This window comes from Aythya ferina, assembly GCF_964211825.1.
Source record: "Aythya ferina genome assembly, chromosome: 22".
In the NCBI taxonomy this organism is placed as follows: Eukaryota; Metazoa; Chordata; class Aves; order Anseriformes; family Anatidae; genus Aythya; species Aythya ferina.
In genome coordinates, this window is record NC_140320.1 from 6,855,697 (window position 1) to 6,868,182 (window position 12,486).

General features: G+C 69.8%; 2 protein-coding genes across 6 annotated transcripts; both read left to right on the top strand.

The window, feature by feature from the left end:
* Positions 1 to 781: 781 nt before the first annotated feature.
* On the top strand, positions 782 to 8,118 carry SIDT2 (SID1 transmembrane family member 2). Of its 5 annotated transcripts, XM_084495948.1 has the most exons (28): positions 782 to 1,299; positions 1,887 to 2,008; positions 2,120 to 2,281; positions 2,374 to 2,419; positions 2,499 to 2,600; positions 2,669 to 2,752; positions 2,873 to 2,984; positions 3,087 to 3,152; positions 3,280 to 3,373; positions 3,492 to 3,547; positions 3,750 to 3,761; positions 3,940 to 4,011; positions 4,095 to 4,169; positions 4,415 to 4,477; positions 4,750 to 4,871; positions 4,951 to 5,024; positions 5,115 to 5,181; positions 5,306 to 5,379; positions 5,472 to 5,595; positions 5,683 to 5,800; positions 5,872 to 6,008; positions 6,093 to 6,201; positions 6,308 to 6,384; positions 6,539 to 6,585; positions 6,876 to 6,981; positions 7,103 to 7,213; positions 7,290 to 7,403; positions 7,495 to 8,118. In XM_084495948.1, exons 1-28 carry the CDS (start codon positions 1,111 to 1,113, stop codon positions 7,555 to 7,557), a joined length of 2,598 nt encoding a protein of 865 aa, XP_084352074.1. In that variant the 5' UTR covers positions 782 to 1,110; the 3' UTR covers positions 7,558 to 8,118. The 5 variants fall into 5 exon arrangements, 3 of the variants coding, with proteins under 3 accessions (XP_084352074.1, XP_084352076.1, XP_084352075.1); XR_014685471.1 differs by lacking the exon at positions 6,876 to 6,981 and having other exon boundaries at positions 6,308 to 6,377; XR_014685472.1 differs by lacking the exon at positions 7,495 to 8,118 and having other exon boundaries at positions 6,308 to 6,377; positions 7,290 to 7,316.
* A 922-nt stretch (positions 8,119 to 9,040) lies between these two features.
* TAGLN (transgelin) lies at positions 9,041 to 12,264 on the top strand. The gene is made up of 5 exons (XM_084495559.1): positions 9,041 to 9,189; positions 10,682 to 10,881; positions 10,958 to 11,135; positions 11,222 to 11,324; positions 11,575 to 12,264. Exons 2-5 carry the CDS (start codon positions 10,702 to 10,704, stop codon positions 11,714 to 11,716), a joined length of 603 nt encoding a protein of 200 aa, XP_084351685.1. The 5' UTR covers positions 9,041 to 9,189; positions 10,682 to 10,701; the 3' UTR covers positions 11,717 to 12,264.
* The last annotated feature ends 222 nt before the right edge of the window (positions 12,265 to 12,486 follow it).

Sequence of the window (12,486 nt, forward strand, 5' to 3'; positions counted from 1 at the left end):
TACCCAAAGCTCTGAATGATGTTTGCAGGTGCAGGTAACTGCCCCTCTGGCCCTGGACAGCATCTCTCAGCTGGCTGCTGATGGCTCTGATTCACTCCTAAGCCCTGAGATGAATGGGGAACGCTCAGCACTCTGGCATCGACCTCCGAGGCGTGCCAGCAGAGGCAGGATTTGGCCACGAGTCGGGCGTGAGCTGCGGCTCTGCCCCGGCCTCACACCCATGGGGAGCGGGGAGCCCCTCACCTGGGGGAGCAGCGAGCACCGCAATGCCCCGGGTGGGGGCAGATCTGGGGCAGGAGGCTGGGGGCTCCAGCCCAGGAGAGGGGGAGCTGGGAGGGGATATGGGAACAGGGTGTTTGGGAACAGGAGATGTTTGGGATCAGGATATTTAAAAGGGGAGGTGTTGAGGAACAGGGGCTGTTTAGGAACAGGACATCTACGAAGAAACAGGATATCTACGAAGAGGGGACATTGAGGAACAGGACGGTGAAGATCAGGGGACATTCAGGAACAGGACTTTTAGGATCAGGGGATTTTTAGGATCAGGGCGCATTTAGGAGCAGGACGCTTAGGACCGGGCTATTTCGGCCCGGGCTGTCCGGGAGCAGCCCCGTGAGGCCCCGGGGGTGGTGGGGTTGCCCCGGGGCTGCCCCTCGCCGTGTCCGTGCGCCGGTCCCGGGGCTCCGCTCCCCCTCCACGGTGGCTCCGGGGCCGCCCCCGATCGGCGCCGCCCGCGCGTCACTTCCCCGCCCGGCCCTGACGTCACCGCCGGGACGTGTTTACCGCCGGGCGGCGGCACCGGCACCGGGGACACGGGACCCGCACCGGGACCGGGCATCGGCACCGGGACCCGCATCGGCACCGGGCATCACCACCGGGAACCGGGCACCGGGATCCGCACCGGCACCGGGATCTGCACCGGGATCCACACCGGCACCGGGAACCGGGATCCGCACCGGGAACCGGGCACCAAGCACCGGGCACCGGCCCCGGCAGCGCCTGCCCCCCCCCCGCGCCATGGCTCCGTGCTCCCCGCTGCGCCCCGGCTGACCCCGTCCCGTCCCGGTGCCCCCCCGGTGCCCCCGCGGCGGGGCCGGGGATGCTGGCGGGATGCCGCCCGCCGTGCTGGCCTGGGCGCTGCTGCTGGGGGTGCTCGCCCCGCTGCCAGCCCTGCCCCAGCCCCAGCAGCGCCGGCGGGTGCAGGAGAAGGAGGCCACCTTCGACAGGACCTACTCGGACTGGGTGGACGCCGACCTGCTCAACATCTACGCCTTCAACCACACCGTGCTGCGCAACAGGGTGAGCGGGGCACCGGCCACGGGGGGGGACACGGTGGCCTTTTGGGGGAGCAGGGCCCCTTTTGGCGGCGCGTTCCCGTTTTTGGGGTGTTCCCTTCCCTGGGCTGTGTTCCCCTTGTTGGGGTGCGTTCCCATTTTTGGGGTGTTCCCCTTGTTGCGGTGTGTTCCCCTTCTTGGTCTGCGCTCCCCTTGTTGGGCTGTGTCCCCCCTTTTGGGCTGCATCCCCCCTTTTGGGCTGTGTTCCTGTTTTTGGGCTGTGTTCCTGTTTTTGGGCTGTGTCCCCCCTTTTAGACCATGTTCCTATTTTTGGGCTATGTTCCTTTTTTTGGGCTGTGTTCCCCCTTTCGGGCCACGTTCCCCATTTGGGCACCCCAGGTTCACCCCGAGGCAGTGCCCCACCACCCCCGGAAGCCCCCGGCCGCAGCGTGGCCGTGCAGCCCCCCGTCACCCAGCCCCGGGTGGTGGCAGAGCCCGGTCCCCGCGTCCCACACCCCCCCATCAGCACGGGGCCAACGTGTCTGCGAGCAAAGTCCACCCAGCGGGGCGCCGCTGCCCGGCCACAGCGTCGCCTCCGCGCTGTCCCCGCAGACAGAGGGAGTCCGGGTGTCGGTGAACGTCCTGTCCGACCACAAGGACCTGCCCGTGCTCTTCGTGGTGAGGCAGAAGGAGGCGGTGGTCTCGTTCCAGGTGCCGCTCATCCTACGGGGCCTGTGAGTATTGGGGGGGCTCGGGAGCCCCGGGCGGGGGTCCCCTGATGGCACGGGGTGGGCAGGGGTCGTTGTCACGGCACGGCACGGCACGGGGGGGTCTGCCTGCCCCAGGTACCAGAGGAAGTACGCGTACCAGGAGGTGAGCCGCACGCTGTGCCAGCCGCAGAGCAAGGCGGAGGTGGAGACCCAGCACTTCTACGTGGACGTCTCCACGCTGTCCCTCAACGCCTCCTACCAGCTGCGCGTCACCCGCGTGGAGAACTTCGTGCTGCGGTGAGGGGCACGGCCCCGGCCCCCTGCCCGCTCCCTCCCCGGGTGGCTGCTGCCCCGGCCGGCCCTCATCCCTCCTTCCCCGCTCTCCCCAGGACCAATGAAGCCTTCAGCTTCAACGCCACAGCGTCGCAGCCGCAGGTGAGGGGCCGGGCTGGCCGGGCAGAGGGTCCGCACCGCGGGGAGCGGCACGGGTGGCGACGTGCCCCTCTCCCCCCAGTACTTCAAGTACGAGTTCCCCGAGGGAGTGGACTCGGTGATCGTGAAGGTGACCTCGGCCATGGCTTTCCCCTGCTCCGTCATCTCCATCCAGGACATCCTGGTAGGTTTGGGCTCCGGGGACTTCCCCCGGGGGGCTCGGCGGGGCTGATGGCCCCTCGCACCCCGCAGTGCCCCGTCTACGACCTGGACAACAACGTGGCCTTCATCGGCATGTACCAGACCATGACCAAGAAGGCGGCCATCACCGTGCAGGTGGGCGCGGGGCCGGGGTCACTGGGCATGGGGACAGGCCCTGGCCGTGGGGCTCAGCCCCACAGGGACCCACGCGTCCCCCCCCGGCGCTGCTGACCCTCGTCTCTCTCGCCGTGGCAGAAGAAGGATTTCCCCAGCAACAGCTTCTACGTGGTGGTGGTGGTGAAGACGGAGGACGAGGCGTGCGGGGGGGCTCTGCCCTACTACCCCCTGTCCAAACACACCTCCCCAGGTGGGTGCCCGGCAGGGGGAGCCTTGCTGCTGCGGGGTCTGGTGCTGGGCACGGGGCTGACCCCCGCCCCGCAGAGCTGAGGGCTGCCCGTGCCTCCTGCAGATGAGCCCGTGGATCAGCACAACCGGCAGAAGATGCTGGAGGTGATGGTGTCCCCTGCCATAACCTGTAAGCCTGGGTGGGAGCCTGCTCCGGGCGCCGATAAGGGCTGGGAGCTGCGGGGTGCTGAGGGGACCCCGGGACAGGTCCCCGGGGCCACCGCTCGCCCTGAGCCTCGTCCCGGCTCTGTGCGCAGCGGAGGCGTACGTGAGCAGCATGCTCTTCTGCCTGGGCATCTTCCTCTCCTTCTACGTCCTCACGCTGCTCATCGCCTGCTGGGAGAGCTGCCGGTGAGCCCCCAACCCTTGTGGCCCCCCCGTCCCCTCCCCGTGCCCCTGTCCCTGCCCCACGGCGCGGTGCCCCCCGTGGGCGCCCTGCGGTGCTGCTCACGGCCGCTCCCTTTGGCAGGCAGCAGAAGAGGAAGGGTCTCCTGGCAGCCATGGACTCGCCCAGCCTGGACACAGGTATTTGGGGTGGCAGCGAGGGGATGGATGTCCCTGGGGGTCGTGGTTTTTTCTGCCTTTCAAGTGAGGCCACAGAGCAGGGATGGGAACGTCCTGGGGTTTGGCTTCTTCTCCTCTCTGGGGCTGACGCAGCTGAGCTGGGGCTGGGGCACCTGACTGAGTCTCTCTCTCTCTTTCTCCATGACTTTCTGGCGACTCCCAGCATCTTTACTGGGTAGGTGCCAGCGTTTGCTCTGTCCGTGGCTGCGAGCTGCTGCCCGCGCCGTGCCCCCAGCTGCAGGCAGAGGCGCAGGGCACTGCCCCGCTCCGATCGGCCGCACGGCCCCGTGCTGGGGGTGCTGCCGGTGGCTGCCCCCCGCTGATGGAGCTGTGCGTCCCCTCCTGTCCCCTAGGGCACTCCCGCAGCATCCCCGACTCCTTCCTGGGGCACGTCCCCTACGACACCTACGGTTACGGCTCCTTCGGTGAGTGCTGCCTGCTGCCCCTCACCTCCCCGCCCGCGGGGGCCGGTGGCCGTGCCGCACGCCCACCCTGTCCCTCCCTGCAGAGAACGGCTCCTCCGGCAGCACCGAGGCCGCCTCGGGCAGCTTGGGCTCTGCAGAGGTCTCCTACGGATACGTGGGTGAGTCCTGCGCCGTGCCACACCACGGAGCCCACGTGCCAGGGCTGCCCCGAGGGCACCGACCGCTGGCAGCTCAGCTCTGCCTGTCTCCATCCCCTGGCAGCCCCTGTCCCTCCCTGCCAGCCCGAGGTTGGGGTCTCGGGGTGGGCACCGCCGGCTGGCGCCGTGCCGGGAGCCTCCGCAGGTGCCGGCGCTGCGCTGGGTCCCCCCCGTCCTGCCCCGGTAACTCTCGCTTTCCTTTGAAGGGCAGGAGCAGTTCAAGCGGCGCATCCCCTCGGCCCCGATGAGGCAGCTGTGCATTGCTATGGGTAGATGTTGGTGCCGAGCAGGGGCGGTCCAATCGAGCCAATCTGCCCTGCCCCGAGCTTTGCCCCGGGCGCAGCCCCCGCCGTGCCCGCAGCCGCTCTGCCCCAGCCCCACACGGTGCAGGGCCCCCCCGGTGTGGCCGAATCCCGGGGCAGGCCCGGGCTGAGCTAGAGGGGGGGGCGCACAGGTGTAATTGGGGGTGATTGGTGTTGGCGAGGAGGGCTTGGCCCCGCGGGGTGCCCCCATCACCGCTCACCCCCCGGCTCTGGCGCAGGGGAGCGGTCGCTGGAGAACGTGGCCGGGCGGCCCCGCCTGGACTCGCTGAGCTCGGTGGAGGAGGACGACTACGACACGCTGGCCGACATCGACTACGACAAGAACGTCATCCGCACCAAGGTGCGTCCCCGTCGGGGCTGTGCGGGGCCGTGCCGGGGCGCCCAGCCCTGCCCCGCTCAGACCCTGCCTCTCCTTGCAGCAATACCTCTGCGTGGCCGACCTGGCCCGCAAGGACAAGCGGGTGCTGCGGAAGAAATACCAGATCTACTTCTGGTGAGGAGAGGATAGCGTGGGGGGGATCGGGATGGTGACCCCATGGTGTCCCCAATGGGCACCACGGCGACACCGCTGTGTCCCCCCCAGGAACATCGCCACCATCGCCGTCTTCTACGCCCTCCCGGTCATCCAGCTGGTCATCACCTACCAAACGGTGAGCGGGGTCGGGGTGCCTGGCCCGGGGAGCTGTCCCAAACCATGGTGGGAATGTCCCCATGTCCCCAGGGCGTCCCCCCGTGTCCTCTCCCTGCCACCTCCTGCTCTCACTGTGCCTGCAGGTGGTGAACGTGACGGGCAACCAGGACATCTGCTACTACAACTTTCTGTGCGCCCACCCGCTGGGGAACCTCAGGTCGGGGCGGCGGGCGTGGGGCAGGGCCATGGGGGGGGTGGGAGCAGAGGAGGGGGTCCCGGGGTGCTGAGGGGCTGACCCGCTTCCCGCAGCGCCTTCAACAACATCCTCAGCAACCTGGGCTACGTCCTGCTGGGGCTGCTCTTCCTGCTCATCATCCTGCAGAGAGAGATCAACTACAACCGGGCGCTCATGCGCAACGACACGCACGCCCTGGTAGGGGACACGCGGCCGCGGGGCTCTGCTCCCGGGGGCGTCTCGGCCTCCCTGAGCACCCCTTCCCCTCCCCTCTGCCCCCTCCAGGAGTGCGGCATCCCCAAGCACTTCGGGCTCTTCTACGCCATGGGCACGGCCCTGATGATGGAGGGGCTGCTCAGCGCCTGCTACCACGTCTGCCCCAACTACACCAACTTCCAGTTCGGTGAGTGCCACCCCGGCACCGCGCCTGGGGGCCGCCCCCACGCAGCCCTGCTGACCGCTGCCGTCCCGCAGACACCTCCTTCATGTACATGATCGCCGGGCTCTGCATGCTGAAGCTGTACCAGAAGCGGCACCCCGACATCAACGCCAGCGCCTACAGCGCCTACGCCTGCCTGGCCGTCGTCATCTTCTTCTCTGTCGTCGGCGTCGTGAGTGCAGGAGCACGGCGGGGCTGGGCACAGCTCGGGGTGGCCGCTCGCCAGCCCTCTACCTGCTCCTCTCTCTTCCCACAGGTGTTTGGCAAAGGGAACATGGCCTTCTGGATCGTCTTCTCCGTCATCCACATCGTGGCCACCCTCCTGCTCAGCACCCAGCTCTACTACATGGGGCGCTGGAAGCTCGGTGAGGGTTTACCTGGGGCTGGCAGGGCTGGGACGGGCAGGGTGCAGCACCGGGACCCCCAGCAGTACCTCCAGGACCCCCAGCTCTACCTCCCCTGTCCCCACAGACTCGGGCATCCTGCGCAGGATCCTGCACGTGCTGTACACGGACTGCGTCCGGCAGTGCAGCGGGCCCATGTACGTGGTGAGTGACGGGAGGGGAAGGGACGTCGCTGCCCACGAGCTTGCTGGCCACCGGCCTGGGGCTGTGCCGAGACCTGGCACGCCGCAGACCCCCCCCCAGCCTGGCTGGGTGCCCCCCAGGCCCTCTCCTCACCCCGTCCCATCTCCCTTGGCAGGACCGAATGGTGCTCTTGGTCATGGGGAACATCATCAACTGGTCGCTGTAAGTGCAGAGCCGTGCCCCCACGCTGCTTCCTCCACACCCGGGCCCCCCCATCCCCGCTGCTGCCCCTGCCCTGCTCCCCCCCCGGCCCCGGGCCAGCCCCCGGGGCTGAGGACACCCAGCTCGTGGCAGCTGTGGGCTGAGCACGGCCCCTGCACCCGCGGCACCGCAGCCAACCCCTGCACCGCCCCATCCCCTGGGGGAGCTGCCAGCAGGTCCCGGGGGACAGCAGGGCACGGGGGGGACACCGCAGGCTGAGCTGACCCCGCTGCCTGTCCCTGCCTCCCCAGCGCTGCCTACGGCCTCATTGTCCACCCCAATGACTTTGCTTCCTACCTGCTGGCCATCGGCATCTGCAACCTGCTCCTCTACTTCGCCTTCTACATCATCATGAAGGTGCGAGCGGAGCCCTTGCGGGGAGGGCACCGGGGGTGGGCGTTTTGGGGGTGCTCGGCCAGAGGCTGCCCACCTGGGCTGCCGGGTGCCCCCTGCGTGGTGACCCCGGCCTCTCCTCCAGCTCCGCAGCGGCGAGCGCATCAAGCTCATCCCCCTGCTCTGCATTATCGGCACCTCCGTGGTCTGGGGCTTCGCCCTCTTCTTCTTCTTCCAGGGGCTCAGCACCTGGCAGGTAGGTGCCTGGATGGCTGGGGGGCAGGGGGTGGCAGTGGGGTGGGCAGGGTGACAGCTCGCCCCGTCCCGCACAGAAAACCCCAGCCGAGTCCCGGGAGCACAACCGCGACTGCATCCTGCTCGACTTCTTTGACGACCACGACATCTGGCACTTCCTCTCCTCCATCGCCATGTTCGGCTCCTTCCTGGTAGGTGCCGCCCTCCCCGCAGCCACGGGACCCCGGGGGGCTCAGCCAGGGGGGGCCCCAGCTCACGGCCCCTCCGCTGCCCTCTCCGCAGGTGCTGCTGACGCTGGACGATGACTTGGACTGCGTCCAGCGGGACAAGATCTACGTCTTCTAGGGGCCCGGCAGCAGAGGGGCCGCTGCTCCGTGGTGCTGCCCCCCGGGGCTGTGCCAAAATCCCGGCTGGAGCCCCCCCACCCCGGGGGAGGGATGCCCGTGCTGGGGGTCCCGCCAGCCTCTCCGTCCCCTCCTCGCCGTGCCTCCTCCTCACTGTGCGGGTGCCTGCGGCCAACCCCCCCGGCCTGCCCAGCACGTGTCTTAGCCGAAAATGGGGCTGGGGACCCCCGCTGGCAGCCCGGCCCTTCTCTTGCACCGGGGGGGCTGCGTGGCTGCGTGGCGTCCCCCGTGGCGCCCGTCCGTGGTGACAAGTGACACTGGACAAGGTGCTGCTGCTGCTGGGACGCGCGGCCCCACACGCACACGGGTGCGGGACCTTCAGTGCCTAATGCCAGTTTTGGGGCGCGGAGCGTGGCGGCCCTGCCCCTGCACCCCAATGCCGGGGTCAGCCCCCGGGGGGGCCGCGTCCCGCCGAGCCCCTCGCCCGGCCGGATTTCTCCTCCCGTCCGCTGCTCCTGCGGCCGTGCCGGGGAGCGGCTCCCATTAAAGTGTCTGCACTTTACCCGTGCCTGCCTCCTCCTGTGGGGCCGGGGCTGGGGTCTCCCGGCACGTCCAGCACCCCGGGGGGGTTTGGAGGGGCCGCTGGGTGTCAGCTGCATGCTGCTGCTCCCCCAGCCTCCCCCTCAGGAAGCTGAGAGGCCCCCCAGGGCTGTGGGGCTGCTGCTGTGCCCCAGGGGATGGGAGCTGCGGGGTTTGGGGTGCGGAGTGGTTTGGGGTGCAGGCAGCGTGCCCGTGGATGTAGGGGGGCTTTGGGGAGGCTGCGGGTCCTGGGCTGTGCCCCCGCGCTGAGCCCCTGGGGTCCCATGGCCATGGGGACAACCCTGGAGCTGTGGCCGTGTCCTGCTGCAGCTCCTGGCACTGCAGGGGGGGGCCGGGGAGGGCTGGGGACGGAGCTGGGGGTGTGCCAGGGCCCTGGGGCTGGGGGTCCCTGTGGGCTGGGGGTCCCTGTGCCATCCCCACCTGGCTCCAGGGCTGCCCGGCCGCATCCTGCCCTCCTCGACGGGGGCAGAGCAATTCTTGGGGACACTCCTGAGCCCTGGCCGTGTGCCCGCAGGATGCCCACGGCCTCTCCGTGCTGTGCAGGCCAGCCCTGGCTCGCTCTGCTCCCCAGCAGCCCCCCGGCACGCACCGCGACCACCTCGTGGCCTCGTCCCGGCCGCTCGGGTCCCCCCCGTGCCCCCAGCCCCGCAGAGCCCCGCGGGGTGAGCGCAGGGGAAAGCCAGCCATGAAGTCAGGGCAGAAAAACCTCGGCGAGCGCCTGCCTATAAAAGGACTTACTCCATCAGAGCCCGGGGCCCCGCTTCCTCCCTGCCCCAAAACTGCCGGGGCTGAGGCACGCGGGGAATGCTCCGGCACGGGCCCTTAGTCACCGCTTTTCGGAGTCTTTTCCCCAAATATGGTGCCTGGGCCGGAGTCTGGGTGCGCCCCGCGAGGGAGGGATGGGGGGCTGGCCGCGGGCTGGCTGACATCACTGCCCCGGCACCGGCCTTTTAGCTCGGCGTCGGCCTCCCCGGTGTGCAGAGCGCCCGCTCCCGCGCACAGCATCGCCCCGCGCCTCCCTCAGCAGCCGCTCGTGAGTCCTGCTGCGGGGGGGTGGCGGGCACGGGGGGTGCCCCCTGGGGACGCCGACCCCTGGGACGTTGGGGTGCTGCTCCCCGGGATCCAAGGGATGGGGTCGTGCTCCCCGCGTTGGGATTCTGCTGGCGGGGATGGGGCTGCTGCTGTCTGTGCTGGGATGCTGCTCCCCGGGATGGGGTCCTGCTCCCCGGGATGGGGTCCTGCTCCCCGCACGGGGATTCTGCTCTCCGGGATTGGGCTGCTGCTCTCTGGATTGAGGTGCTGCTCTGCGGGATGGGGTGCTGCTCCCCAGGATGGCATCATGCTCCCTGAATGGGGGTGCTGCTCCCCGGATTCGGGTCCCTCTCCCCCTGGGGAGACGGATGCAGTTCCACGGGCTGAGGACCCTGCCCCGGGTGTGCTGCTGCCCCCGGTCCTCAGCACCGGGTTGCCACCGGGGCTCTGCGGCTCCCAGGAGCAGAGCTTTGGTGGGCGCTGGCTGTGCCCAGCCCTGGGGCACTCGGGGAGCACTCGGGGAGCAGCCCCAGCCCCCAGCTCCTGCGGGAAGGGGGTGAAGGTGGGAGGTGGGCACGGGCTCACGGTCAGTGCCCCGTGAGCTGTGCCAGCCGAGCGGTGCTGCCTGCGGCATCGGGGACGTGCCCGGGACTGGGCACAGCCCGTGGGGGGCTCCTGCACTGACACTGCAGGAACCCCGGGGCTGGGGGCTCCCTGCATTGCTGCCAGCAGCCAGGCTCGGCGTTTCCCTGCTGCCTCCCAGGCTCTGTGCTGCTGGAACTGGGCTGCATCTGCCTGGTGCGAGGGGCGAGCTGCTGGTCGGGGAGCTCAGGGGCCTCCACGGCTCAGCCCCGGCACTCGGCTGGCTCCAACCCAGCCAGGAGCTGTGCGGGGAGGAGAGAGGCTGCCTCGGCGGGGGGCTTGGCTGCCAGCTCCCCACCCGCTGGCACCCTTCCTGGCATCCTCCGGCACTGCCCACCCCGGCCACTGCTGTGCCTGCCCGCACCATGTCCTTACAAGGGCACGGGCACGGCTCCGCGGGGTGGCCTCCTGGCACTGGCACGGGGACACGGAGAGCTGTGGCCACCCCATGGCACCCCGCGGTGCCCCAGGCACCCAGCCCTGCTGCCCGGACCCCGCTGCCCTCCAGCCGTGCTGATTCCTTCCTGGACACCTTCAGCCATGGCACGGCCACCGGCTGCCCGAAGCCAGGGATGTGGGCACCCTCGGGGCCCGCCGGTGGCTGAGCGGGCAGGGATGGGGACGAGGCAGCTCTGCTGCACGCCCTGAGCTGGAGAGCGGGGACGAGGCAGCTCTGGGATGGGAACCATCTGTCTGGGTGTGCTGCAAGGATCATGGTTGAGTGCTCGGCTCTGGATGTGCCGTTGGGCATCGAACAGCCCCTGCTTGGCACGGGGAGAGCCGGGAGGTGGATGCTGCGGGCAAGGGGGAGGCAGTGCCCCCGCAGCCTCACGCGCCCCGTCCTGCCCCAGGTCTCCCACCCGCCGCAGTCATGGCCAACAAGGGCCCGGCGTACGGCATGAGCAGGGACGTCCAGTCCAAGATCGAGAAGAAGTACGACGACGAGCTGGAGGACCGCCTGGTGGAGTGGATCGTGGCGCAGTGCGGGGCCAGCGTGGGCCGCCCCGACCGGGGCCGCCTGGGCTTCCAGGTCTGGCTGAAGAACGGCATCGTGAGTGCGGGGCCGGGCGGGCGGCGGCGGGGCCGTGCGGGGAGCTCGGCCTCCCTCAGCCCCCCGCTGCCCGCAGGTGCTCAGCCGGCTGGTGAACAGCCTCTACCCCGACGGCTCCAAGCCCGTCAAGATCCCCGACAGCCCCCCCACCATGGTGTTCAAGCAGATGGAGCAGATCGCCCAGTTCCTCAAGGCGGCCGAGGACTACGGCGTGGTGAAGACAGACATCTTCCAGACCGTCGACCTCTTTGAAGGTGTGCTGGGCGGGGGGCTGCGGGCGGGGGGCTTCACGGGGGGCTGGCAGCGCCGTGCCAGCGCTCACTCTGCTGTCCTTGGGCAGCCAAGGACATGGCGGCGGTGCAGAGGACGCTGATGGCCCTGGGGAGCCTGGCGGTGACCAAGAACGACGGGAACTACCACGGGGACCCCAACTGGTTCATGAAGTAAGTGTGGGACCCTCGCGCCCCTGCCCCCTGCCTGCCAGCTCCCCGCAGAGCCGGCGGGGCTGGCGCCGTCCCCTTCCTGCTGCCATGGGGGGTTTTGGTCCCTTCTTGGGTGCCCCAGGGAGCAGGGGGCTGGGGCTGCGGCCCTGGGGAGGGGAATGGGGGGAATTCCAGCACTGGGGCGAGGATCCAAGGATCCGGCAGCCGGGGGGGCAGCGGGTGCCGCATGGCCTCTCCCTCCGCCCCGCAGGAAGGCGCAGGAGCACAAGCGGGAGTTCACCGAGAGCCAGCTGAAGGAGGGCAAGAACGTCATCGGCTTACAGATGGGGAGCAACAAGGGCGCATCACAGGCGGGGATGAGCTACGGCCGGCCCCGGCAGATCATCAGCTAGGCAGCCCCCCGCCTCCCCCAGCCCCAGCCAGGACCTCCGTCTGCGCTCCCTCCAGCCCCGCGTGCCGCAGCTGCCGGGGCGCCGGCGACTCCAGCCGCCCCCCACCGATTGGTATTTATTGGAAACCAAAAGCCAGCCAGCCCAAAACACCCCTCCGGCGCCACGACCGGCACCGAGCCGCAGCCCAGCCGTGCCCCGCCGCGCTCGCTCCGGCTCCCGCTCCCGGGCGGCCTCTCCTCTCCTCTCCTCCTCCTCCTCCTCCTCCTCCTCCTCTCCGGCCTCGCACGCTCCCCGCTTCACTCCTGCGAGCCCCGCCGCCAGCTGGCCCCGTCCCCCCCTGCGCCCAGCCGCGCTCGCGGGCACCCACGGGTGCCCCGTGGCCCTCCCCGGGGAGGGCGCGCGCCCCAGCACCCGGAGCCACCCCGCCCGCCCGCCACCCCGCGCCAGCCCAGCGCCACTCTGGCAGAGATCCTCGCGAATGGGGAGAAAAGAAAATTGGCCTCGGTTTTGTACTTCGTTTTTGTCAAAATTAAAAGGTTCTTCAGCCAGCGCCGCGTGCACAGCTTTCCTCCCACCCCGTCCCGCGGGTGTGCCAGGAGAGCCGAAGCCCCGGAGATGTGGATGGTGCAGAAAGGGGGGCCTCAGCCCTCCCCACCCCAAGCCGCTGCCCTTCCTCCTTCCAACCCCTTGGCCCTGGCCAGGAGCAGCCCTGGCCCCCAGCAGAGCCTCCCCCCGCCCTGGGCACTCGGGGACTCGGGTTCCCAAAGGGA